This window comes from Lissotriton vulgaris, chromosome 2_1, assembly GCF_964263255.1.
Source record: "Lissotriton vulgaris chromosome 2_1, aLisVul1.2, whole genome shotgun sequence".
Classification (NCBI taxonomy): domain Eukaryota; kingdom Metazoa; phylum Chordata; class Amphibia; order Caudata; family Salamandridae; genus Lissotriton; species Lissotriton vulgaris.
In genome coordinates, this window is record NC_141687.1 from 956,350,708 (window position 1) to 956,374,218 (window position 23,511).

Here is a 23,511-nt window from a genome sequence, read left to right on the forward strand (position 1 = left end):
GATCAAGCCCTGATCTTTGGACTGGGTAAGAGTGGTCTGCTCAATTCAGACACTCTGTTCATCACCACCCCCTTTTGTAAATCGATTTTGGCCACTATAGGTGTGGCAGGGTATGCTCAGACATGAGTCCCTTTCTCACTGCTCCATCAGGATTCAAGCAAGCCGGGCCGAAGAGGCTGAAATGCCAGAAACCGGTCCCCGGTAGCTTGTCTCCTTTCTGGTAAAGAATTGGCTTGGTAGTTTAGTCTGCCCTGTTCCCATGATGCACTGGGCCAGGGACAGACTGATTTGCATATAGCCAGATTCTGAGCTGGGATGGGGCAGTGAGATAAATAACGGTGATGGATCAAGCCCTGATCTTTGGACTGGGTAAGAGTGGTCTGCTCAATTCAGACACTCTGTTCATCACCACCCCCTTTTGTAAATCGATTTTGGCCACTATAGGTGTGGCAGGGTATGCTCAGACATGAGTCCCTTTCTCACTGCTCCATCAGGATTCAAGCAAGCCGGGCCGAAGAGGCTGAAATGCCAGAAACCGGTCCCCGGTAGCTTGTCTCCTTTCTGGTAAAGAATTGGCTTGGTAGTTTAGTCTGCCCTGTTCCCATGATGCACTGGGCCAGGGACAGACTGATTTGCATATAGCCATATTCTGAGCTGGGATGGGGCAGTGAGATAAATAACGGTGATGGATCAAGCCCTGATCTTTGGACTGGGTAAGAGTGGTCTGCTCAATTCAGACACTCTGTTCATCACCACCCCCTTTTGTAAATCGATTTTGGCCACTATAGGTGTGGCAGGGTATGCTCAGACATGAGTCCCTTTCTCACTGCTCCATCAGGATTCAAGCAAGCCGGGCCGAAGAGGCTGAAATGCCAGAAACCGGTCCCCGGTAGCTTGTCTCCTTTCTGGTAAAGAATTGGCTTGGTAGTTTAGTCTGCCCTGTTCCCATGATGCACTGGGCCAGGGACAGACTGATTTGCATATAGCCAGATTCTGAGCTGGGATGGGGCAGTGAGATAAATAACGGTGATGGATCAAGCCCTGATCTTTGGACTGGGTAAGAGTGGTCTGCTCAATTCAGACACTCTGTTCATCACCACCCCCTTTTGTAAATCGCATTAGCAATGTGTCCGCTAAAACACCCTTGGCAGGAATTTCGCAACAATCTTGACACTGCATGTTCTCAGCATCGCAAAATAATCCAAAAGAGGCACACCCCACTGGTCAAAAACGTCCTGCGCCACCAAGGGAGGAAGACACCACTCGTCATCTGCCAGATGAAATCCGATGAGCTTCCTGCAAATGCCATGCTATCCTGTTTGTTGCAGTAACACATGACAGTCACGATGTTCCTCAGAATCTAGACTGGCCTCCCTCTCCCTTTTTCGGCACCAGAACACAGCGGGATAGCAACCAGGACCTACTTCTGCCATCGGAACACTCTTGATGGTTCACTTGGCCACAAGAGCTGTCACTGTCTGGAGGAGTAAGAGGAGATTGTCCTCTGTCAGCGTGTAACAAGCAGGTGACTTAGGTGGAGGGGTAGTCACAAAGGGAAGGGAGAATCCCCACCGGACAATTTGGAGAACCCATCGGTTTGATGTAAGAGACATTGAGTGGGGCAAGGGATGGTGTATCCTGCCTCCCACTGTGTGCCTATGATGGCAATAGGGAACACTTCAACAGTTTGGAAGCTGTGGCTGTTGAGGGGTGGTGGACAGGCCCGACCTCTAGCTGCCCGACCCATGGGGTCTGTGGGTACCATGTCTTCAACCATGCAGAAGCGCAGAAGCTTGCGTGCTGCAGTGGCTGGGCAGGGAAAGGCGCAGCTGGAAGACCCTCCAGTGGCCACGAAGAGCGGATTTGGGGTTGCAAGGGACCATGGAAATGCCCAAGAACCTGGCTGTATCCCTGCTGTTCTTAATGTGCTCCAGCGCTGAATCCACCTGGTAACTGAAGAGACAGGACCCAAATGGAACTACCAAAAGCTAAGCTTTGACATCCCCTGAAAAGCCAGTTCTCAGCCAGGAGTGGCGCCCTAAGACCACAATCAACCAAACCGTGTGAAGATAATTCTAAGGTACAGAATCTACAGCTAGATGTCTATCAGATCAACATTTCTACAAAATCATCAGAGTTCATTTCTCAATAGAAGAGCATTTTTTTGGTTCCACCTGCTGCACAAGTAGAAAACAGAAAACATGTTCTTTACTGAATTGTTGAGGTCCTTTTTTAATTAAAAGTTCTTCAAAATGAGTTTGAGTCAGAACATTTTGTGACGTATCTACATATTTAAATTACAGTCTGAATGCAGAGTTATTTCGTGAATTAAGAAGCATTTGTACTTTGGAAGACAATCGATAAATGATTTCATTTCCCGGATGCAATGCTAACTATTGTTTACCTGATAAAACAAGACAGTATATTTTGACATGCACTCTTCACTGCAGAACTCCTCCATTTTTCCACCAAAGTGATTCTGCACAAGTTTTGGAGACGTCTGCAAACAGTAACTGCACAATTTACAGTGGTTACCCCACCGTTTGGCCAGATCGTGTTTATACAGCAATTTACATCCTAGAACACAAAGAAAAAGAAAATTAAATATGTTACACCCAGAGAACTTGCAGCGTACTTGGCATCAACATGTCACTTATTTCTATTTTATAAACAGCTTCTGTGCTCTAATACCTTTGTTAAAATGGAAATCGCCCTGCTGCGAACTTTGAGAGCAGGCAATATGGACCATACAACACTGGCATGTATGTTTTATATTTGCTCAAAGTCATCACATAGTACAGCAAATATTTGTGTTCTTTAGAATATGCTAACAATTTTGAAGTATAAATTTTCAAATGTTCTAAATATTCAATATTTGTTCTTAAAACAAGTTCAGCTTCACTGAATCCTGTAAAATTGTTTTAAGTTTGTGTCCCACTATAAATGAAAAAGTGATTATAGGTTTTGAACTCTAAAATGAGTGCATCAGGGTACAGAAGACTTCCTCTATGCATTTTGCAATCAAATACATTTGAGAAATTTTACACAGATTGTCATGTCTGTCTTCCTGCAGACTTCTAAGAGATTGGGATTATATTGTACTAAAATGCTGTCGTCCTCTTTCAATTACTGGGCACAAGATGTGACCTATTCCCCCCTTTAGGGTCTTTCTTTAAGCTTACTGGCGGTGGGGTGTCAATGGATTAAAGACTTCCCACAATAGGTTTGAAATCTAGGTTACAACTCCCCACCTCACAAAAAGTATTCAATTCTCTGGACAGATTATTTTTACGCTTTTGTAGATGATGTGCAGTTTATAATTCGCACAGAAAGACTCATCTGCACATGTACATAAATTGAAAAACCGGTGAGCTATAATTGCAGTATGGATGCAGTACAACTCAATACTGATGTATTCTGGAAAAACAGAAGTGCCTATCTTTGGCCAGTTTGCAATTCCTGGACACATCTGTGGTAGTCAAGTGAGCAGGGCCAGAACACAGCGTGTTGGAACAAAATCTAAAGGCCTTTTTTTACAAGCTTTCAGTCTTAATTCCAGTTAGGTTGCTTACATCTTCGAGATCTTTAAGAAAGATGCTTTTCCGTTTTCCTGCTACCCTCAGAAAAACTGCTCGAGCCAAAATTATGTGCCTGGTTGACTGCTTCAAGCACCTAATTATGCAGTTTGTAACACACTGGCACAACTTAATTAAAGACTCAAAAAGTGTTCCTGTATTTCTATCCACCTAACTTCGGTTCCCAAAGTCAAACGAGGAAGCAATTCTGAACACTGTTTTGCGTGCTTGGCAGCTTGGAACTTTCCTCCTCCCTCAGAGCTTGAAGTTTGGCAAAAATCTTGAAGCATTTCTCTTTTTTTTTTAAATGTATCTATTGTGAGACTGTATCAGACGCATGATTAGCTCAATCACAATGTGCAGGAGGGTAACCATGCACCCAACAAATATGGAATGTAAACATGTTAATAATCTAAATCTCAAATACCTAAATAATTCCTGGACAGGACTACAACTAAAGAGCTTAAGTCTACTATTAAAAATCCCTATGAAATGTTTTTCATTTTAGTATTATGTTAATTTAGTGGCAATTTAAAAAAAAAAAAATGACTTGTGTTTACCTTCACTACAGAATGTTTTATCAACACCTGAGAAACGCACTGATTCCTTTACAATCTTGTCTATTTTGCAGTATTCACACATTGCCATAACACTGTTAATCTTCTTGTACTCGTCACAGCAGGTCTTCCCACAAAACTGGAACATTTTGCCCTGCAGAAGCAGATAAGCACCGAACCATTAGGTATGCATTCATTTGGGATTTACCGTAACTGCCCTCACCCAAAAGTAAACAGTAGCAAAGGGACCTGAAAAATGTTTGACTGATTACTAAAATAATTATGCTATCAAACCCCATTTCTTAGAATCTAGAAAGAAATCAACCCACTTGGCAATAAACAAATTAACAATACAGTTTGGACAAACGTAGTAAGAAAAAAAGAAACTTAAAATAAAATGTCTTTTATAAAAACAAAACCTACGATTTTAAAAAGAAATGGAAATCGTGCACTTCTTACCCGCGGTGGCAATACATTTATATTACAACGTAGCACAAGGGTCCCTTAACACATTAAAGTCAGATACCCACAGCTGGGTGAGAGGCGCACTCAATTTTCACACAACTTTCTGTAATCTTAACTCTTTTTGTACAAGGGTGCTACACTATATTCATGTGTTGGCTCCACACTATATTATAACTTATGCGTGAACAGGATATATTTTGTGAAGAGTGATACGTAAAGTATTAACAATTTGGAACAAATTTGGAGTAGTATATCAAATGATTGAGTAAATTATTGTGAACAATTAGTTCAATAGGTACAGTGCACACTAGAGCAGGGTAACTCCTGTTCACGCATAAATCCCTTCACACATTACCTATTGACTATACATGGAATTACTATGTTCCATTGTTAGAGAAAATGTGTTCTAAGTTCATGAGGAAATAGACAGTTCACCACTGTATCGTGGTCTCTTACCTTTCAAACACCTCAAGCTTGAAAAACAATTTTGAAAATCTCAAACTGGATAACCTTATTTTCTCTGAACGACAATTTAATAAAAACAGGGTTTCTCCAACTCTCCACCAGTGACTCCTTCAGTCCAAAAATGTTTCACTAACTCAGTCAACCGAGGATCTCTCCCACACTGGTTCCTTCCCTTAACCAGGCTACTTGGAATGATCAAAACCTTGCTATGATTTTATAACGTCAATTCAAAATATGGATATAGGTCCAAAATCATGACTCCGAACAGAATGATACAAACTCAGCATAAAAATTAAAAGGAATATGCTACTTACCAGTATGCATCTGTTCTTGGCATGTAGGGCTGCTGACATTCATATCTGTGCATATATCGCCGCCTAGTGTTGGGTCCGGATGATTGTACATTGTTGTCCTGGAAGAGTCTTCGAAGTACAACGAGATAGGTGGCTCCTCGCCCGGACTACAGTGCGCATGGGCATCTTCTCCATCCTCAGATTGTTTTTCGCCATTGTGGCAGAGATGGAGTATGATATAGTAAGTGATGTCCATGCTAGAGATAAATTCTGAGTGCTACAGCTGCGACAGGCACCGGGGAGGAGGTTGGGCGATATGAATGTCAGCAGACCTACATGCTAAAAACAGATGCATACTGGTAAGTAGCATATTCCGTTCGAGGCATGTGGGCTGCTGAATTCATATCTGTGCATAGAATGTATAGCAGTCTCCCCGTTAGCAGTGGCTACCTGTGCCAGCTGCAGCAGTCTGAAATAGAGTCTTTAGAACAGCCTGTCCTACAGCTGCATGGAGTGTACATCTACACAGTAGTGTTTGGTAAATGTATGTATGGTTGTCCATGTGGCTGCTCTACATATGTCTTCTAGAGGAATGTTTCCAAGGAAAGCCATGGATGCCCCTAACTTGCGTGTTGAATGTGCTCGTGGGGGAACTGTTAATGTGCATTTAGCTTTCTGATAACAAATCTATATGCACTTAACAATCCATCTGGCTATACCTGATTTGGAATTGGGGTTGCCTTTGTGCTGTGGTGAAAAGGCAACAAACAGTTGCTTAGTTTTCCTGAAAAGTTTTGTTCTGTCTATATAGTACAGGAGAGCTCTCTTTACGTCTAGTGTATGTAGAGCTCTTTCTGCCACTGAATCTGGGAAGAACACTGGCAGTTCTATCGTTTGATTGATGTGAAACTGGGACACCACCTTTGGCATAAGTTTAGGGTTTGTACGCAGCACTACCCTATTCGCGTGAATTGGGATGAATGGCTCCTGAATAGTTAGGGCTTGCAGCTCACTAACTCTTCGAAGTGATGTAATTGTCACTAAAAAAGTCACTTTCCACGTTAGGAACTGTATTTCGCACGAGTGGAGTGGTTCAAAGGGTGGTCCCATCAGTCTGGTGAGAACCACGTTTAGGTTCCAGACAGGTGAATGTGGGTGTTGCGGAGGAATCACTCGTTTGAGTCCCTCCATGAAAGCCTTAATAGCAGGCGCTCTGAAGAGTGAAAGATGTTGCTTGTTCTGAAGATAAGCTGCCACTGCAGCTAAATGTATACGTATGGAACTGTATGCTAGATTGCATCTGTGTAAATGTAACAGATAGCATATGATGTTTTGAGTTGAAGCATCTAGTGGATTTGTGTCATTATTGGTACAATAAATGACAAATCGTTTCCACTTCGCCGCATAGCACGCTCTGGTGGTGGGTCTTCTGGCCCCCTTGAAAATATTCATACAGTCAGGAGGCAAGTTTAGGTAACCAAATTCTATGACTTCAGGAGCCAGATCGCAATGTTCAACCGTTGCGGATCTGGGTGCTGAATGTCTCCATGGCTCTGCGTTAAAAGACTGGGTGTTAGCCGCAGCCTTTGATGAGGCACCACGGAAAGTTCTAGGAACGTGGTGTACCATGGTTGCCTCGCCCACGTTGGAGCAACTAGGATGAGTGTCATGGAGTGTTGACCCAGTTTGCGTGCCACTAGCGGTATGAGCGGGGCTGGGGGAAAAGCGTACGCAAACCTGCCTGACCAGGTCATCCATATCGCATTGCCCTGAGACTGCGGATGTGGAAACCTGGCGGCGAAGCTTTGGCATTTTGCATTTTCCCTGGTGGCGAACAGGTCTATGTCTGGGTGACCCCACTGCTGGAAGTACGGTTGTAGCACCGAGGGATGAATCTCCCACTCGTGCATCTGGTGGCTGTGCCTGCTGAGCAGATCCGCCATCTGGTTGTCCCTGCCTGGGAGGTGTTCCGCCATGAGGAATATGTTTCTCTGAATGGTCCACTTCCACATGCTTTGCACTAGATGTGACAACTGTGGAGAGTGTGTCCCTCCCTGCTTTTGTATGTAGTAGATGGCAGTCAAGTTGTCCGTCTGGATCAACACGACTTTGTTGCACAAATGTACCTTGAACGCCTTCATTGCCATGACGATTGCCATCAGCAGGTTGATGTGCATCTTCTTTTGCTGTGTCGTCCATAGTCCCTGCACTGTGTAATGGAGGACATACGCTCCCCATCCCAGGAGAGATGCGTCCGTCGTAAGCACTATTTGTGGTACAGGCTCTTGGAACAGTCCCTTGCAAAGGTTTTGTGGGTTCCACCAATGCAGAGTGTGGTATGCACGACCGGTCACCAACACTAGGTCTTTCAATTGTCCTTGAGCCTGGTTCCACTGCCGTGCTAAGCACTCCTGAAGCGGACGCATGTGTAGTCTCGTGTGAGGGACTATGAAGATGCAGGAGGCCATCATGCCTATCAACTGCATAAACACCCGCACTGGGAGCGAGTGTTGAGGTCTGAATTTTTGAATCAGTAATTGAATGCTGTTGATTCTTGCTGAGTTTGGCTGTGCCTTTGCTGCCAGAGTGTCTATTGTTGCTCCCAGGTACTGTTGTACGTGGGCAGGTTGAAGATGAGCCTTTGACGAGCTGTGGCTTGTCGACTCGTTGCTTCGGATTGAGAACCTTCCGAGACTCGAGTCCCTTGTTTGTGTCGCTGTCCGTCGACGTCGACCTCGTCGGTTCGATATGCTTGACTTTAGTGATGGATTTCAGCACACCGACCTTCGGTTCGACACCCTTTGATTGTGACCCTGCAGGGGCGTCGGTACTTTTTTTCTTCGACGAATCCAATGGGTTCGAACCCTTCGACCCGAAGACTGTCTTCAGCAGTTTCAGTTTCGTCTCCATGGCTTTCGGTTTCGCTTTAAGTAGTTCGACCGTTTGATATATTCTTGGCCGAGACGCGGGGCTATAGAATGTTCGTCATGATCTCGGCTAAGGCCTTCTGGCGAGGCCTCGACCTGAGCTCTTGGTAGCCTTTCAGTGTCTGTTTTGGGCCCCGCAACGACTGTCAGGCCTGGTTCATCGCTCGAGTCGTCATCTACGGCTCCGAAGGGTGATACGTCGTCCCTTACCTCGACGACGTTTTCATTGTGGACTTCCTCTTCATCGTCTTCATCATAGGTTGAGCCATGCTCCGAACAAGGATCCTACTGCTGTTCTGGATCCTCAGTCTCGACGGCCTCATCGTCTTCTTCATCGAAGATATTCAGAGGGTCGAGCGCTGGCTTCGCCATTGTCTGTCTCGCTGAGCGTCGGAGCCTAAGCGTCTTCTTCGACCTGAATCGAGCACAAGCTAGACAGTTGTCCTTATTGTGCTCCGGTGATAAGCACTTGTTGCACACTGGGTGTACATCGATGTGCGGGTACTTGATTTACAAAGGGGGTATCGTTTGAACGGGCTCCGTTCCATCGACAATCGGGCATCTGGTGTCAAAAAGGCCACGCGGCTCTCTTCGACGTCTTGCTGTAGAAGAACTGGAACAAATAAACTCGGCACCGATCGAAATAACAATACCGACGACCCCGAAGGCCTTTTGGCCTTAAGAAAAGTTTCCGAACTTGAGTAAAGAAAAGTACATCCGAACCCAATGGCGGAAAAAAACAATCTGAGGATGGAGAAGATGTCCATGCGCACTGTAGTCCGGGGGAGGAGCCACCTATCTCGTGATACTTCGAAGACTCTTCCAAGACAACAATGTGCAATCATCCGGACCCAACACTAGGCAGCGATCTATGCACAGATATGAATTCAGCAGCCCACATGCTTCGAACGATACAAGTTTAAGAAAAACCAGTTCTGCAGATCAGCGAACTTCAGCATAGTACTAAGCTTTGCTTAGAAAACGCAATCCCTCAGTTCCTCTAGCCATCTTCAAGACAGCAGAATAAAGATGACTGTTTTCTCATTGTCACAGCACGATGTATTGATTGCAGTCTTCCCCAAATCTAAAATGGCTCCCGGAGGCTCTTCATGTTGCAGCATAACTTCGCAGGTGCAATAAAGTAAGACCTACACAGCATAATTATAGAATTTTATTGGATGGTCCTTGAATCAATAGTCCATTTTAATGATGGATAAGCTATTAAATGCAAGAGGTGGAAGAAGCAACTCATTCCTACTCTAGCTCTCTCTTCCCAGACCGCAGGGAAATGGAATGGCCTACCAGACACTAGACCGAATAGCAGCCCGATTTGCTTCCAGAAAAAGCTACAGATAATTGCTTCTGAAACCATTTCAAAGAGTAGCTTGTGCAGTGCCACATGTTTCAATTCATGTACAAATTAAATCTGATCTACTGTGGCTACCATTCACTACTTTTCTATCTTCGGATTCACCTTTTTAGTTTCTTCCTCTATTCTCCATATTTCCTCGTTATTAATTTCTTTTCTATCTTTTCCCCTTTTCTGTTCTATTTCTACATCTTTCTCTATCTTCCTCTTTTTATATCAACCTCTCTTTTCTCCCTTCCTTATCTTTTTTGTAAAAAAAATAACAATAAACTTTCTTCCTTCAATATTGTATATCCTCTCTGACTTATGCAAGTTCTCAGTATAACAATATGAATGTTCTGTACTATCATTTAATATGCATTATTTAATAATCATTATTTAGGACTGTTAGTATAGTGTTACATATGATTCCTTAATCTTTCATCTTCAATTCACTTGCTTTATGGATGTTATAAATGTATACTTATATATTCATCGGAATTGTTTGATTATATTTTGTCTTCCTGTGTTATATATATCTAATAAAATAAATTTAACAAAAAAAAAAAAAGAGTAGCTTGTTGATGTTCTATTTTCTGTTCCCAACCTATTCTATTTTCTGTTTTCTATCCAATCCGTAATCTTTATCTATAAATGCCAAAACATTAACTTCACTGCCACAAGTTAAATGATCCTCTACCCACATGGCTAGGTATGGGCTATATAAATACTTTAAATAAAATAAATAGAACCGTGAAATTCACTTACTAAAAAAGGTTTAAGAAGACAGGGTATAGAAAGTAGAAAAAAGGTATAGAGAGGGCACGTAGGGAACAATTTAAGAGCAGAATCAAAGGATTTAACAAAACCCTCCATCCATACTAAACTATAAAGTGAAAAAAAGGAGCACGGTGAAGGGAGGAAACAAATTTCAATAGAAAAAGTCAAATGTAGTTTACTTGCAAAACAGGTTATAAACTCTTTCCTCAAAATCAGACATTAAAGAGCCTCGAAGAAGATTAAACCATTTCAATGGCACCTTTTACCAACAGACCCATAATCTTCATCATTAAGATGTTTATGAGGAAGAATAAGGAGGTAAGAGTGGAGTGTCTTCAAAGATGGCAAACTTTAACATCCTATAAAGTGCAAAAGGCCCTAGTCCGAGGTAACCATTTAAAGACCTAGAAAGAAATGCTGCAACCAGACCCTTCACAGTTGTTGCATGAACAAATTTAGGTGAGGAGTCAAAGAGGCTTGATGCTTTGTTGTTGGAGAGAAAGAGGAATGAATAAAATTACTGTTCTTCACCTTTACGATATTCTGAACTAATGTTGTGCTTTAAAAGCACTGTTGCTCTGCGTACGGTTGTTGCTGACCCCGTGTGAGAAAATGTTGCATATATATGGTGTGACCTCACTGTGTAGTACACTTACCAACCTCTTTTAGGCCCCTCAGGTTTCGTTTGTCAAACGTTCAGCTCAACCCTAGCTGTGGCTCTGAGCAGTAAGGCTTATACAAAGAAACAAGTATAAAAAGTTTAACCAGAAGCAAAACAATTGAAGAATAAATCGACTTGACACCTCAGAAACCCAACAATTTAATAAAAAAAGACTGCATTCTTATGTGTTTTTAGACACCACAACGAAAAACATCCCCAGAGGTTTTCAAGATATAGAATTTATATAGCATAGTAAATAAAGATATTTCACTCCACCATAAACAAGCACTGTCAAATTCAAACCGTTAGACAACTATTTTTATCTAAAATGTTTGGGCTAGTTGGAATGCGGTACCCGATTCACTTTAGGCAACCAACTCAAAACACGGGAGGCAGTTTAGGAGACCAGCAAAGCCCTAATAAACAGTTACCTCAGCGAGGGGAAGAAGTTGCCTGTCATTTCCAAGCACTTTTATACTTTGCAGGGCTTTCCTATGGATTGATCCTGATGCAAGGGATGAAGGATGCCGAAGATGCTCAAGGTATGCTGTGGATGCAATGAGGTCAACCAAGGTCTTGCTGTGACTACTACTCGGTCCACAAAGGAAGTGAAGCGGTCCTGGTAACCAGTTTCTCGATCTAAGCAGTCTTGTTGCTGTACTTTCTAGTATCAATGTAACAGCCCAATACTTCCCGAGTCCATATATCGTCCGCTTGGGGTTCCAGCTGTACTTGCACAACACTCCAGAGACTCAGCAAACTCGGGCGTAACTTTTTGTATCAGCTCCTATTGCTGAATGGCTGTTTAAGATTTTCAGCTACTAACTAGCCCCAGCAGGCCTGGCCTACTTGGGTGTCTGCTCTAGTGTCAGGTAAATGAGGACCTCCAGGTCGCCGCCTTACAGATCTCAGACATGGGCACATTATGAAGAAAAGCTGTGGTAGCCGCTTTTCCTCTGGTGGAATGTGCATTGGGAGAATACCCCAGGGTCTTCTGTGCCAATTGGTAAGCAAGCTTGATACATTAAACTATCCATCTGGAAATGGAACGTTTCGAAGCTGCATAACCAGATCTGATCGACCCATAGTTGACAAACAGTTGATCAGATTTTCTTATAGATCTGGACCGATCTAGATAGCATTTTAACCCCTTCCAGGCTCATGACGAGCTGGGCTCGTCATGAAGTAGCCTCCTACCAGGCTGATGATGAGCCCAGCTCGTCATGCTCTATGGACTTTTGAAAATTCCAGCACAGGAGGAAAATATCGCTAGCAGCGATGGTGTTAAAACCCTTTTGAGGTCCAGAGAATGCAAGGCCTTCTCAGCTGGAGTGGAGGGATTGGGGAAAAAGGTGGGTAGAGAGATGGTCTGGTTCACATGGAAATCTGACACCACCATAGGAAGAAAAGAGGGATGTGTCTTCAACACCACCCTATTTAGATGGAAAACTGTATAGGGCTCTTTAGAACAGAGTGTTTGAATCTCGCTCACTCTGTGAGCTGACGTGATCGCTACCAAAAAAGCAGCCTTCCAAGAAATATGGTGCAAGGTTGCTTTGTGTATGGGTTTGAAAGGCGGACTCATCAATTTCGATAGCACCAGATTTAGCTCCCAGGGAGGTGACGGAGGCCGTACCAGATGGTAGACCTTCAAGCCCTGCAGAAAATCTTTAACAGCTTCAAATTGGAAGAAAGAAGGTTGAGAAGGTGAGCATCTTTAAGCCGTTATAGCTGCTAAATGCACCTTAGTGGAATTCAATTTCAACCCTGCTTTCCCAGATACAGTAGGTAAGGGAGAATGACTTCCTGAGCCTTGATAGGATGACAATTGTTCTGCATACACCACATGTAAAAACGCTTCCACTTGCATGCATAGGAATGCCTCGTGGAAGGATGCCTTGCTTCTTTCAAAATGGACATGCAGTCCAGCTGCAGTCCTAGGTGGCCGTCTTGTATGACCTCAGGAGCCATGCTGTCAAGTTCAGTGAAGGAAGGATGGGATGAAGAATCCTCCCGTTCATCTTAGATAGCAGGTCCGGCCTGCACGACAGCTTCCTGTGAGGACACTGACAGATGTACAAGGTCCGGGTACCACCACTGTCTCGGCCAGTCTGGGGCAATGAGAATCATCCATGTGTACGAATGAGCTAGCTTGTTCACCACCTTCGGGATCAGCGGAAGTTGTGGAAAGGCGTACACAAATGCCCCTGACCAGTCTATCAAAAGGGCATTCCCTTTCGATCCTGGTCGGTAGAACCGTGTGGCGAAGTCTCGGCATTAGATGTTTTCGTCGTCCGCGAAGAGATCTATGGTGGGACGACCCTATGACTGGAAGATATTTGACGACCTTGTCGTTGAGAACCCAGTCCTCTGTCTTCGAAATGACGGCTGAGAGCGTCCGCTCTCACATTCTGTTCTCCTGGCAGATGGACTGCTATGACTGACGGATTCAGAGGCAGGAGCCAATGCCACAGATTTTGTGCCTCCAGGGAAAGGGTGCATGAGCGTGTTCCTCCCTGTTTGTTCAAGTTGTACATTGTGGTGGTGTTGTCTGTTTGTACTAACACTGATGTTGCTTGAATCGAGGGTAGGAAAGCTTCGAGGGCTAGATGGACTGCCCTCAGCTCCAACATGTTGATGTGGTAGGAGTGCTCTTTGGGAGACCACAGCCCTTGTGTCTGGAGATGTCCCATGTGTGCCCCCAGCCTTGTAGCAAGGCATCAGTGATCAGTGTCTGGACAGGTGGAAGTTGATGGAACGGAATTCCGACTTGCATATTTCGTCTTTTCATCCACCAAGGTATGGACTCTCGAGCTGCGTTTGACAAAGTTATTTTGTCGTCTCAGCGAGCTGACTGCTGGTCCCACTTGTCCTCCAGATCCTGCTGGAGGACGCATCCGTAGTCTGGCATTGGGGACAAGAAAGATGCAGGATGCCATCGATCCTAGCAGGGAGGCAATCCTTTGCACTGGCAGCTCCTTGTTGCGCAGAACCAGTTGGCATTTCTGAATGATGGAACACTGTCTCTCTTCCGAAGGAAACACTGCCTCGGAGTCTAGCAGAGCTCCTAAGAAATGTATTTTCTGTGGCGGCTGTGAAGTTGACTTGTTGAAATTCACATGTAGACCCAGCCGGTAACATAGGTTGATGCAACTCATGAATTGGTTCTTTTCACTGTCCGGGGAAGGACCCTTCACCAGCCAGTAGTCCAAGTATGGGTACACGAAGACACCCCTGCGTCGCTGAACAGCTGCCACCACCACTATGCACTTTGTAAACACTAGGTGGACTGACTTGAACCCGAATGGGAGGACTTTGACCTGGTAATGAGCGAATCCCACCAGGAACCGCAGGAATTGCCTGTGACGGTGGGTGATCGGGACATGGAAGTATGAATCTTGTAGGTCCAACGATCACATCCAATCCCCCTGCCGAGATGTGGATATATTTGATGAAGCACCAACATGCAAAACCTTTACTTCTTGATGTAAAGATTGAGTGTCCGCAAATCCAGAAAGGGTCTGTACTCTGCTTTCTGGCCCTTTTTCTTGACCAGGAAGTATCTTGAATAAACTCCTTTCCCTCTGAGATTTTGGTACCCTCTCAATGGCTGACTTTTTTAAAAGGGTGGCCACTTCTTTTTGCAGGAGCTTTAACTGGTGACCCGATGTTGGCATTGGAGGGATGGAAGGAGGTCGATGTTGAAAACTATGAGAGTAACCATTCTGAAGCATAGCTAACACCTGGCGATCTTTTGTGATAGCTCGCCACTCTTCTATATGATTTGTGATGCTTCCCCCCACTGGAGTGGTCAACGCTGGGGGAAGGAAGAACTCATGGTTTGGATTGCGTCTTGTTAGAGTTGTTGCCTGGACGCTTATTTCCTCCGCCTCTTGAGGAGCGCCTGCCTCTGTAGTGTGACTTTTGTTGCCCCTGTTGATCTTGATCCTTCTGCCACTGAGGGGTTTGAACCCTGTTGAGAAGATCGCCTATTGTAGGGGTGGAATCTCTTACGGAACTCTTTTTTCTTTTCCAGGCCAACAGCCTTTAGTGTGTCCAGTTCCGCTTTCATACACTGCATTTTCTCGTCTGTTTGTGAACCAAATAAAGATGACCCAGAGAAAGGCAGGTTGGGGATACATGACTGCGCTTCTGGTTTTAGCGCAGTGAGTCGCAACCAAGATGATCTCCTTGCGCATACCCAATGAGCATATCCATGGACCGATAGGGTAGCTCTGTCAGCTGCAGCGCTAATGATCTGATTGGAAACCTGGCTGCCCTCCGTAAGGATTTCTTCAAAATCCCTGTGATCCTCCTGAGGAAGCTTCCCAATGAAGCGTTGTAAAGAATCCCACAGGGATCTATCGTAGCGGCCCAGGAGCGCCTCCGCGTTGGATACTTTCAGCAAGGATGCCAAAGTACCACACACCATCTGTCCCCAGGAATCTTGTGTCTTGCTCTCCTTGTCTGGTGGTACAGTGGAGGAAGATGCAAGGGCATGGGTTTTTCTCGCCGCCGCAATTATTACTGAATCCGGGGGAGGGTTGGCTCTGAGGAAGAGTGGATCATCCTCTGGTAAACTATATTTTTTCAGAATCCTCGCTGGAGCGGATTTAAACGTCGCAGGTGTGAGGAAGACTTCTATGACTGGTTCTATGATGCCCGGAACCAAGGGTAGCAGAGGTTTAGCCGCTGTCTTGTGATGTAGGGTTTTAAAGATCACGGAAGACTTGCTTTGGCGAGCTGGCATAGGAATACCCAGCTTAAGTGCCCCTCTGCCCAAAATGTCCTGAAATGTGTAGATGTCATCTACTGGAGAGATTCTCAACGGTGGACTGTCCGTCAGAGTTGGAGAATAGTCACTATGTGAATTGTGAGTAGAAAACAAGGAAGGAAAAGGAGATCTGCGCTCTCTCCTTCTGCTCCTTGATCTGGACCTCCTTTTGCGTGAACGCACCGGGGTGTGTGTTAGTTCTCTGGCTCTTGAAGGGGATCGATCCTGATCCGCTGCCTGGATCAAACGAGCCAACGGAGACCTGTGTTGGGGACTGGAGTACTCCTGCGCTGCTGTGTCCTTGTCAGGAGCCCAGTGATGCAATGGTCTATACCATCTAGGTGACAACCTGATGGAAGGCGACTTCTGCCCTTCTCTCCTCTCAGGAGATTGTGCCGGAGGGGATGGATTCCCCTCTTCATGCAATGACCTTGCTGGTGAATGTCTTGACGCTGTGCTGTCAGAAGACGAGATCACAACCTCCGGGGATCTGGATGTTGATCCTCGGTCTCAATCATGGAGCCTGAAGGCGATGACGATAGGCTCACTGGAAGAGAGGCCTCTCCGGTAGGGCACTTAGACGGAGATCTGGATAGTCTATGTGCTGCTTGGGATCCTGACTGAGACATCTGCCTCGATGAAGGCCTCCTCTTCTTAGAAGGGGGCTTGAACGTACCGGAGAATGTCCCTTAGATTTTGAACGCCTCTCCGACGCCGATGTCGCCTCTTTTCAGGACTTTGTTTCAGCAGATGTCTGCCTCGACGTCGACCGTTGATGGGCTGGTGACGGAGCTCTCAATCTAGACGTCGTTCTCACAGGCGTCTTCTGCCTCGACGTCTAGGTATGCAGGATAGACGACGAGGACCCATGCTGCAGTTGCCTCGATGCCGACGGAGGTGTCTTGTGCTTCGACGCCGAAGACCGATAAACTGTCCTCGGCGGATACCTGTGGCTTGACGTCGAACGCCAGTGCGATAACCACGGAGCAACCTGCTTCGACGTCGAACGCCGGTGATGAGGAGTCGATGGAGCTCTGCGCCGCGACGTCGAACGCTGGTGCGACAACGGAGCTCTGTGCCTCAACGTCGATCGCCCTGGCGGCAAAGACGGAGTGATCTGTCTCAACGTCGTATGCTCACCTGGCGTCGACTGAGACTTGCCCCTCCACGTTGAACGCCGCCTGGTTGGCGTAAACGGAGGAACCGGTACCTTCGAGAACGAAGTCTTTGCCGTTGAGTGATGATGCGCCGTCAAAGTCTTCGACGTTGTTTTAGTCGACTTCGGAAGCTTCGACACCAATCCAGACGCCGACAGAGAACAGGTCAGGACTTCTCTCTACGTCAATCGGGTTCTCCTCTTCTGCTGCCTTTTAGGAGACCTACCTCTTTCAGAGAGGCCATAGATACGAATTCTCTCTCTCGGTCTTTAAAGGTTCTCCTTGACAAGTTCTTGCAATGATAACAGCTGTCTGAAGAATGAGTCTCAGGGAGACAGAGGATACACACAGGGTGTGTATCAGTCCTGGCCTTCTTCTTGCCACAGGAAGGGCAATGGTCGAAAAGGGAAGGAATTTTTAACAAAAATAAACCATTTCTGTAAAACAAAAAAGGCAGCACCAGCACTCTAAAGTCGAAAGATGTCGAGTGAAAGTGAAAAACTTGAAGATTATCAAGATATTTTTGACAGAAAGTAAAAAAAGGTAGGAGCTGAAAATCCAGGGTCCTGACTGAAGGAGCCAGAAAGAACAACTGACCTAACTGTCAACCCCTGAGGCATGATGGGAAGCTGGGGGTCAGGGATGCCTTAAAGGCACGGTGCCAGTTTGTTGAAAATGCTTTCATTTTCTATGGTTTTGGTTTACAATGCAGCCTGTAAGCTAACAATGTCTACTTTATTTGCACTTTTTGTGATATATGAGTGTTTTCTGCTCATTAAAAAACAGACAAGTGCTACTGTTGTATTTCTATCTAGGACCCTAATTCGATATTCCCGATTCATGCCCTTATGTGGTTATAATTAATATCCTTATAAAGGCATAAGAATCATATCCATATTTAGTAATAGCCCATGCAGTCCAAAGCACGGCAAGGCTACTCCCATAGACTCCTAGAAAGCACAACGCGTTCTTTAAACAAACCAAGCCTCCAGCAGCCAGGAAAAACCCCCTGCTCTTGTTTTGATTTGCACAAGAACTCCTAGAGTCCAGAAAGAACTGTTAGTTCTTAGTGACGTCTTATGTCCAACCTTGCGTCAAACCCGGCACCTTTCAGGTATAAATATACCAACGTTGCCTTAAGTAAACACACGGTGGTTGGGAGGAGAGCGACGTTGTACTTGCCCAGGAGCCCAGCTGTTATGAGAGCAGACGGAAACCGCCCCTCCCCTTGACGCACAGAGAGACAGTGTCTTTTTCTCCAGCCGAGAAAATCCAGCTCCAGTGTTCCCAAGTCACCCTCGCGGGTTGCTGGGAGATCGAGTCCTGAGAAGGGAGATACAAGACCTCCTTCATTCCTTAACCAAGGTACGGAGCTGATTACAACCTTAGAGAGAATTCTTGATTCCGATACTTGGCAAAACTTAACTTAACTTAAAACTGCAACTTACTTACTCCTTCCCACGTATTAGGCTTAGGTCAGGTACACTGGGGTAGGCGTATCTTAGAAGCACCAGTTAGTCAATGTTTTTATGTATGTATATATTTTATCCATTTTAAAGTATCATATGGCTAAGAAACCATATCAATGCTTTTACAGTATTATTTCATAATACTACTTTTACTGTACGCACTTTACTTTACAATAAGTATTGCAATTGTGGCAATTCATTTCTCTTGCATGAGAAAGAAGACTGCTCAATAAAATAACACCTTTTATTAAAAACGCCAGTCTCTCTATTTCTCTGCAATCTGGTGGAACTAAGCATGCACGACTGACTGAGTGAAATAGCGGTCTATTGTTTCACACAACTCTGGAGATACACTCTTTATTCTGGGGGAGCAAAGTTGTCATGTTATATGGTGCAAAGTTGTCATGTTATATGGTTGTCAGAAGCTAATCCCTTCTTGTCTAAATCAGGACGGTTAACCCTTTCCTGAACATTCGAGAAAGTTTCTAGTGACCTCTGAGCTAGCTGGCAAAACTAATTAAGTCTAACATAGTCAGTAGAGACCTAGATGACCTCAGTCCTACGTCTACACTGCTGTTTATGTTATTCCAATGCACAGAGCCTATTGGGAATATAGGAACTACACTACACTACTTGCCCTCAGGTGTTTTTATATATTTGCAAATAATCTTTATATGGATAATTCCATTGTTTAGCCTCCTATTGGGAGCTGCATTGGTAAGAGAAAAAATTATATATGTACATACATATATGTAGAGCTTTATATATGTGATTTGCATATATCATTTTTATATTATTTCGGGGTCCCCACACATGGGCGGGAATATTGAGTGCTTATGACTATTGATGAGGTTCCCCTGGAAGAGAAGGAAAATGCAACTTACCAGTAAGCATCCGTTCTTGGCATGTAGGGCTGCTGACATTCATATCTTAGCATAGATCGCCGCCTAGTGTTGGGTCCAGATGTTTGCACCTTGTTGTCTTGGAAGAGTCTTCGAAGTATCACGAGATAGGGGACTCCTCCCCTGGACTACAGTGCGCATGGGCATCTTCTCCATCTTCAGATTGTTTTACGCCATTGTGGCAAAGATGGAGTATAGAAAAGTAAGAGATGACCATGGAAATGTATGTAAAAAAGATAACCCTGCAGGTGTGACAGGCACCGGGGAGGAGGGTGGGCGAAATGAATGTCAGCAGCCCTACATGCCAAGAACAGATGCATACTGGTAAGTCGCATTTTCCGTTCGAGGCATGTGGGCTGCTGAATTCATATCTTAGCATAGACTGTATAGCAGTTTCTCCTCTAGCGGTGGACGCCCGTATCAGCTGCAGTGGTTTGAAAAAGAGTTTTAAGGACAGCTTGGCCTACAGCTGCTTGTTGCTTAGCTTGCACGTCAACACAGTAGTGTTTAGTGATAGTGTGTATGGTAGACCATGTAGCTGCCCTACATATGTCTTCTAGTCAAGTCAAGTCAAGTCAAAAGATTTGTATAGCGCGCTACATACCCAGAGGGTCTCAAGGCGCTTGAAGAAGGGTGGGGAGTTAATTGTCGAATATCCACGTTTTGAGTTGCTTTCTGAATGCTAGGTGGTTCTGAGTAAGGCGAAGGTGAGTGGGAAGTGAGTTCCAAGTTTTAGCTGCTAGGTAGGAGAAGGATCTACCTCCCATGGTGGTTTTGTTGATGCGAGGTACAGTGGCAAGGGCTTGGTTGGAGGATCGAAGCTGGCGGGAGGGGGTGTAGAAGGATAGTCGTGTGTTGAGGCATTCGGGTCCGATTTCATAGAGTGCTTTGTGTGCGTGGGTTAGGAGCCGGAAAGTGATCCTCTTATTGACGGGGAGCCAGTGGAGGTTTTTCAGGTGAACAGAGATGTGTTCTTTACGCGGGATGTCTAATATGAGCCTGGCTGAGGCGTTCTGGATGCGTTGTAGTTTTTTCTGGAGTTTTGCGGTGGTGCCGGCGTAGAGGGTGTTTCCGTAGTCCAGTCGGCTCGTGACCAGAGCGTGGGTGACTGTTTTTCTAGTTTCGGTAGGGATCCAGCTAAATGTTTTTTTGAGCATGCGAAGAATGTTGAAGCAAGATGAAGAAACAGCGTTGACTTGTCTGTTCATCGAGAGTGAGGAATCCAGGATGACGCCCAGGTTCCGTGCGTGGTCCGTCGGGATGGGTGCTTTTCCAAGGGCCTCTGGCCACCAAGAGTCGTCCCAGGCGGAGGGGGAGGTACCTAAGATGAGGACTTCTGTTTTGTCTGAGTTCAGTTTCAGACGGCTGTGCTTCATCCATTCGGCTACTTCTTTCATTCCTTCGTGTAGGTTGGTTTTGGCCGTGTTAGGGTCTCTGGTGAGTGATAGGATCAGTTGAGTGTCGTCGGCGTAGGAGATGATGTTGAGGTTATGTTGGCGTGCGATGGCCGCGAGGGGGCTCATGTAAACGTTGAAGAGGGTGGGACTGAGTGAGGACCCTTGAGGTACGCCGCAGATGACTTCAGTAGCCTCTGACTTGAATGGTGGAAGGCGGACTATCTGGGTTCTTCCGGAGAGGAACGAGGTGATCCATTCCAGTGCTTTTCCTTGTATTCCGATGTTTTTGAGGCGCTGTAGAAGGGCGCTATGGCAGACTGTGTCGAAGGCTGCGGAGAGGTCGAGGAGGATGAGGGCGACTGTCTCCATTGTCCAGTAGAGTTCGAATGTCATCTGTTGCTGCGATGAGGGCGGTTTCGGTGCTGTGCTTGGCTCGGAAGCCGGACTGTGAGGAGTCGAGGGAGTTGTTGGTTTCGAGGAATGCGGCGAGCTGGTTGTTGACAGCTTTCTCGATGACTTTGGCCGGGAATGGAAGGAGTGAGATAGGGCGATAGTTTTTGAGTTCGGTGGGGTCAGCTGTGGGTTTCTTCAGGAGGGCGCTGAGTTCGGCATGTTTCCAGCTTTCCGGGAAGGTTGCGGAGTTGAGGGAGCAGTTGATGACGTCTCGGAGGTGCGGTGCAATAATGGAGTCTGCTTTGTTAAAGATGTGGTGAGGGCAAGGGTCTGTGGGGGATCCTGAGTGGATAGAGTTCATCAGACGGACGGTGTCCTCAGTGGAGATTGGCTTCCAGTCATTGAGGATGTTCAGGGGGGGTGGGGATTCTGCAGGGGATTGGGTGGGTTGGTCTCCGGGTTGGTTGTCGAAGCTGTTGTGGATGTCTGCAATTTTGTTGTGGAAGAATGAGGCTAGGGAGTCGCAGAGGGCTTGAGAGGGGGTGATGTCGTTGGAGTTGGCTGAGGGGTTGGTAAATTCCTTGACGATGTTGAATAATTCCTTGCTGTTGTGGGCGTTGTTATCTAGACGGTCCTTGAAGGCTGCTTTCTTGGCATTTCGGATTAGTTGGTGGTGTATGCGGGTGGCGTTTTTGAAGGCGTCCTTGGTGCTGGTGGTTGGGTCTTTTTTCCAGGCCTTCTCGCGGGAGCGACAGAGTTTCTTGGATTTCTTAAGGTCATCGTTGAACCAGGAGGCCTTCTTGCTGCCTAGTTTGATTTGTCGTTTTTTCAGTGGTGCTAGGATGTCGGCGCTGTTGGATAACCATTGGGTGAGGTTGGTGGCTGCTTGGTCTGGGTTTGAGGAGTGGGCGGGGGGCTTTTGAAGAAGTGATGAGGAGATCTGGTCGATGGTGATTTTGTTCCAGTTTCTTTGCAGAGTGGGTTGGGGGTGGTTGTTGGATGTGGGCTTGTTGTAGGTGAAGTGAACGCAGCTGTGGTCAGTCCAAAGGAGAGCTGTGGTGTGGCTGAAGGAAACATGCTTGCTGGAGGTGAAGATAGGGTCGAGTGTGTGACCTGCGATGTGGGTGGGGGTAGTGACAAGTTGTTTCAGTCCGAGGTTTGCGAGGTTGTCCAAAAGGGTGGTGGTGTTGCCGTCGTTGTTCTTTTCAAGGTGAAAGTTGAGGTCTCCCAAAAGAGATGGGGAATATTTCCTAGGAAAGCCATGGATGCCCCCATTTTGCGCATTGAGTGGGCTTTTGGGGGCACTGTTAAAGTGCGCTTTGCCTTTTGATAGCATATTTGAATGCTTTTAACTATCCATCTAGCTATTCCGGTCTTAGAAATGGGATTACCCTTATGTTGTGGTGAAAACGCAAAAAATAGTTGCTTTTTCTTTCTGAATGATTTTGTTGTGTCAACGTAATATAGCAGAGCTCTTAACGTCTAGTGTGTGTAATCTATCAATCAATCATGGCATTTATAAAGCGCGCTACTCACCCGGGAGGGTCTCAAGGCGCTGGGGGGTATGCTACTGCTCGAACAGCCAGGTCTTGAGCTGTATCCTGAAGGAGAGGTGGTCCTGGGTTCGCCGAAGGTGGGTGGGGAGGGAGTTCCAGGTCTTGGCTGCCAGGTAGGAGAAGGATCTTCCTCCGGCGGTGGCTCTACGGATGCGTGGTACGGTGGCAAGTGCGTGGCTGGTTGATCGTAGCGGGTGGGTGGGCGTGTAGACGGTCATGCGGTCGTTGAGGTACTTGGGGCCCAGGCCGTGGAGAGCCTTGTGTGCGTGGGTCAGGAGTCTGAATGTGATTCTCTTGCTGACGGGGAGCCAGTGCAGGTCTCTCAGGTGTCCGGTGATGTGGCTGTGTCGGGGGATGTCCAGGAGGAGTGGTGCGGAGGTGTTCTGGATAGGCTGGAGTCTTTTTTTAAGTTTAGCTGTGATTCCGGCGCAGAGGGTGTTCCCGTAGTCCAGTCGGCTGGTGACGAGTGCCTGGATGACGGTCTTCCTGGTTTCGGTGGAGATCCATCTGAAGATCTTGCGGAGCATGCGCAGGGTGTTGAAGCACGAAGATGAGATGGCGTTGACATGTCTGGTCATCGACAGGGAGGAGTCCAGGATGGAGCCCAGGTTGCATGCGTGGTCCGTTGGCTTGGGAGCGGTGCCCAGGGCCGGGGGCCACCAGGAGTCGTCCCAGGCGGAGGGTGATGACCCCAGGATGAAGACTTCCGTCTTGTCTGAGTTCAGTTTAAGGCGGCTGCTCCTCATCCAGTCGGCGACGTCTGTTATCCCTTCGTGTAGGTTGGCGGTGGTG

At 46.2% G+C, this 23,511-nt stretch overlaps 1 protein-coding gene across 9 annotated transcripts in view; it reads right to left on the reverse strand.

Annotated features, from left to right (window-relative positions):
- ZMYM4 (zinc finger MYM-type containing 4) overlaps positions 1-23,511 on the reverse strand; it is a 1,284,131-nt gene that overhangs the window by 681,339 nt on the left and 579,281 nt on the right. For all 9 annotated transcript variants that reach the window (XM_086956525.1, XM_086956522.1, XM_086956517.1 and 6 more), the window contains 2 exons: positions 4,136-4,286; positions 2,405-2,577 (listed from right to left, as the gene is read on the reverse strand). In XM_086956525.1, the coding sequence (XP_086812651.1) occupies positions 2,405-2,577; positions 4,136-4,286 (324 nt within the window). The remainder of the gene's footprint in view (positions 1-2,404; positions 2,578-4,135; positions 4,287-23,511) is intronic.